Raw genomic sequence first — 4,168 nt, forward strand, 5'->3', positions numbered from 1 at the left:
TAATTGCTGCACTCAATAATCCTAGTGGATCAAATATTTTGCATGTCATAGAGATAATAGTTCTTTTAGTTATCTGAGAAGCAAGTGGCACATTGGTGGAAAATTGAATTGAGTCATTGACTGGAGACCAGTTTAATCCTAGCACAGCCGATTCTTTGCACAGTTCTAAAGTATCACTATTAACCTGTTCGTGCTCGAATATCTGTGGACAGTTGGTACGAAATTTCCTTAGTATGAAACCGGCTGACTCTAAAACTCGCGTGATGCTCTTAAAAATATGTGTCAGCTGATGTGCTGTGCACAACCAGTACTCAAGTCATCGATGTAGAAGTCAGTTAGCATAGTTTCCTTTATAATTTCATCACCACACTCTAGCGCTAGTTGTTGAAGACACCTAGTACTAAGGAATGGCGCAGATGCTGTACCATAAGTTACTGTATTCAACTAATTTGAACTGATATACTACAATATTGTGCGTTTTCTCACAGCGCCCAGTATGAATTGCAGATGGCGTTGGGACTCATCTATGGCAATCATTCTATACATCTTAGCAATATCTCCAGTTAGGACAAACCTATGCTCTCTGAAGCGTAATAATATAGAAAGTAAGTCGCTCTAGATGACTGGACCTGCGGCTTGAATATCGTTTAGCGACTTCCCTGAGGTAGTTGTAGCAGACGCGTCGAAAACTACTCTAACCTTAGTGGTCTCATGATGCTCCTTAATAATGCAGTGGTGGGGAAGATACACACTAAATTGTGGCCTGGCAATCTCAATCAGGTGACCTAATTCCTTATATTCATTAATGAATTTGGAATAAGCGTCTTTTAACTCAGGATTCTTATCTAACCTAGTCTCTAAATTTAGGAGTCTCTTTTTAGCCATAGCATAAGAATCTCCTAGAGCACATTTAGGTTCTTCCTTCAGGGGCATTAACACTGAAAACCTACCGTTATCTAGGCGTTTGGTAGTTTCCACAAATTGCCTTTCACAAAAATGTTCATCGGGTGAACGAGCAAATTGTTCAGAATAACTCTCTTCTATTTCCCAAAACCTTTTTAGATTATCCTGTAATTCTTGACTAAAACTACAGGTTACCTTGAGGGATTTTAGCCTATCTTGCCCAGTAGGGTCTGACACTAACCAACCTAACTTGGTATCTTGTATGGCAGGTTTGTTTTTACCTAAATATATATGATTCGCATTTACAATGGACCAATATACATCTGCACCTATTAAAATGTCTATCTGAGATGGCTTATAGAAAGTTGGATCAGCTAGCCTAAATTCCTTCGGTATGGCCAGTTGCTGAACGCTGACCTGTACATTTGGCAAAGTACCTATGATATTTGGTACAACAAGACAGTCAATTGATATGCAGAAATCACTTATACGCGATTTAATCTCAACTTTTACCCTTTCTGAAATATTTGAAATTGAATTATTTCTGCCAGCCACATGAATTGAACGCGATTTGTCACTAACTAAGTTAAGCCTTTCCTTCATTACACTAGTTATAAAGGACATCTGACTGCCAGTATCTAGTAATGCTCTCGCCCGATAGATTTCACCGGTTTGCCTATTTACTATGTCTACAATAGCCGTACCTAGCAAAACTTGACCTGCCGCTGCAACTGAAAGTGACACAGGTAAGTTAGAGACCTCTGTAGAGTCTTGTATAGCATTAGATACAATTGGCTCGTTTTTATGTACTAATAAATTATGTTTCTTTTTACAAACACGACACATAGGCCTGGACTTGCACTGGAATGAATTATGACCACTCTTGAGGCAATTTTTACATAATTTTAATCTACTAATTTCAGATAGCCTATCCTCTATGTTCATATTTTTAAACTTGGGACATCCATGTAACTGGTGGTCATCGGGACAGATATAGCACTTTGCACTGGCACCATGTTCACTGGAAGCGACAAATGCTTTGTTAACTTTAGACTCCCTAGGGTAATTTGACCTTCGGTCACCTTTGTCTGTGTGAACCATGTTAGCAAAATGTATAGTTTTTAATATGTCTGCACGATTTCTTAAAAACATTGTAAAATTTTCTAATTTATGATAATCTGTCAATGTAGCCCGGTACTCTTCCCACTTAGTGTAAGTGACCGGGTCTTATTAGGATGCTATAATGAAAATAACTAGTGCATCCCACTTGTCAGTCGGCTGACCCAAAGTATCCAGCGCTCTCAAATTCTTTGACATATGGTCTGCTAAATACCTTAATGCCTTATAAGATTCCTTACTACACCTTTCAACAGTCACTAAAGACTTAAGATGATTATTTATAAGAACATTCTTATTATCATACCGTTCACACAGTAATTCCCATGCTAATTTGTAGTTACTAGAGGTAAACTTTACTTCTAAACGGATTTAATTACTCCCCTGGCACTAACTTCCAAAGCCGATCTTAAATAATGGAATTTATTAATTTCTGGAATTGAATTATTGCTGTTAATAATGGAATCAAAAGTATCCTTAAATTCTAACCATGTTAACATGTTTCCATCAAACTTTGGGACATGTATGGTGGGTAACTTTATTCCATTAAATGCATGAGAACAATTACTTTGTTTTTCGAAGCTATTGGCCTTATTAATGGTAGACGGGGTAGCCTCAATCAGTTCTTGCGCTACAGAGAGAGCTGAGTAAAATTGACGCTCAACGAAAGAGAGTCCCTCTTTCGTCTTATTGTTCATCTACATCGGAACATATTGATTCTATTTCAGACTGTAACTCATCAAAGGTTTTGAACAAATCTTGAAATTTGCTTAGCCTCAATGAAAGCTCTTTTGTTTGGAAGCTTGTAATATCACTAGCCTTTGTCTTTTGATTAGTACTCAGATAGTCTATGAATTTAGTTAACCTGCCCTTAATAGTGCCACGCCTTTTAATTAACTCTTTAAAGTTGACCTTCTGGTCAGTATCTGCATCGGTCATTTTGCTAATTTATATGTACGCTAATATACAAGAAACACAATCTAATGCAATACAATGAACTGAATAAATAAATGTGCTGTGAACCTGACAATCTTATGCGCTGCTCCACCCGACTCCCGCGCCGCAGCGTCGGCCGTAACCCGATGTAACAGGCGTGCCGAGGGAATCCGCCGTGCCGTTGGGGCTGCGAAGCTGGACCGGAACCGTTGCTGTATGGCAGGAACTCTGAAATAGTCGGCCGCAATGCTGGTTCACCAAGCAAGGAAATGTGCGTGCACTAGTTCGCGCGCGTGCGTGAATTTTAGGCAGGTGTAATAGGCAATAACCTTGAAAATAAATGCGTGCCTTTCGAATGCAAGCTTGCCGTGCTTCGGAAAAATAAAGTGTGCTTTAAAAAATAATAAATGCTTAGCGTGGGTGCGGGTTGCTTTGATTCAACAATGGTATGTGCAACAAATGAATAATGGAGAAAAATGCCACTTAGCATGGAATAAGCGTAGCCCAATTCAAAATCAAACCCACGTGCAATATCACCTAGCAGTTTGATATTGGCCAGTTTGTGGCGCCTTTGCCACCACGTGGCGCTGCTTTGCCGGAGAAGCCCCCCGACGCCCGAACAGCCAGCCGCCCGCTATTTCACAGCGCAAGAGCACGAGGATCGAGATTGAGAAAGGAAATTAGAAAGGATCAAGGCTTACTCTCCTGGGCTAAACCTTCGGTTGACGTTTCGCCGTCTTCACCGGGCTCCTGAGGCTGCTTGTCCGGGTCCTTCGTCTCCTGCTGTCTCGATCCAGTTACGCAGCCCGACTGGATAGCTGGCGGGCTGCGGCACTTGCTCCACATGCCGACCGACGATTGTCGACGATTCTTGACGCGACGAGACGACGGACAGATCGCGATGTAACGTGTCCTGTCACGGTCGCCAAACTTGTACGCGCTTGCGTGGACAAATAAAAATGCGTAGCACAACTTAGTACTGGTTTATATTATCAAACTTTACAATTAATTATTAACACGAGATTATTAACATGGGAGATTGCAGAGATGCGGTGGACCCGTTACGTTATTGGTATAGTTGTTGATCTCGACGGCCCGTGAAGGCAAGTGTACGAGCGCCGCTCTCGACGCCTCCGTCCTCGCCCCTTCTCCAGCGCGCCGGCGTCCCCGTGGCGGCCTCCCATTGGATGACGCAGGACGCAGTTGGCGCGCA

The 4,168-nt window shown here is 41.7% G+C and overlaps 1 protein-coding gene across 1 annotated transcript; it reads right to left on the reverse strand.

Annotated features, from left to right (window-relative positions):
• Window positions 1-615: 615 nt before the first annotated feature.
• LOC113507495 lies at window positions 616-3,801 on the reverse strand. Its single transcript, XM_026890350.1, has 2 exons — window positions 3,657-3,801; window positions 616-1,184 (listed from the first exon to the last, which is right to left on the reverse strand). The coding sequence occupies exons 1-2, from the start codon at window positions 3,799-3,801 to the stop codon at window positions 616-618; spliced, it is 714 nt and encodes a 237-aa protein (XP_026746151.1).
• Window positions 3,802-4,168: the final 367 nt, after the last annotated feature.

The sequence above is a fragment of the Trichoplusia ni genome, unplaced genomic scaffold (genome assembly GCF_003590095.1).
Source record: "Trichoplusia ni isolate ovarian cell line Hi5 unplaced genomic scaffold, tn1 tig00002234, whole genome shotgun sequence".
Taxonomy (NCBI): Eukaryota; Metazoa; Arthropoda; class Insecta; order Lepidoptera; family Noctuidae; genus Trichoplusia; species Trichoplusia ni.

Coding starts and splice junctions, on each gene's coding strand:
- LOC113507495 (XM_026890350.1), bottom strand. CDS start 3,801: ATGTGGAGCAAGTGCCGCAGCCCGCCAGCTATCCAGTCGGGCTGCGTA. Junction 1,185..3,656: donor CGAAGGTTTAGCCCAGGAGA/GTAAGCCTTGAT, acceptor ATATATATTTAG/GTAAAAACAAACCTGCCATA.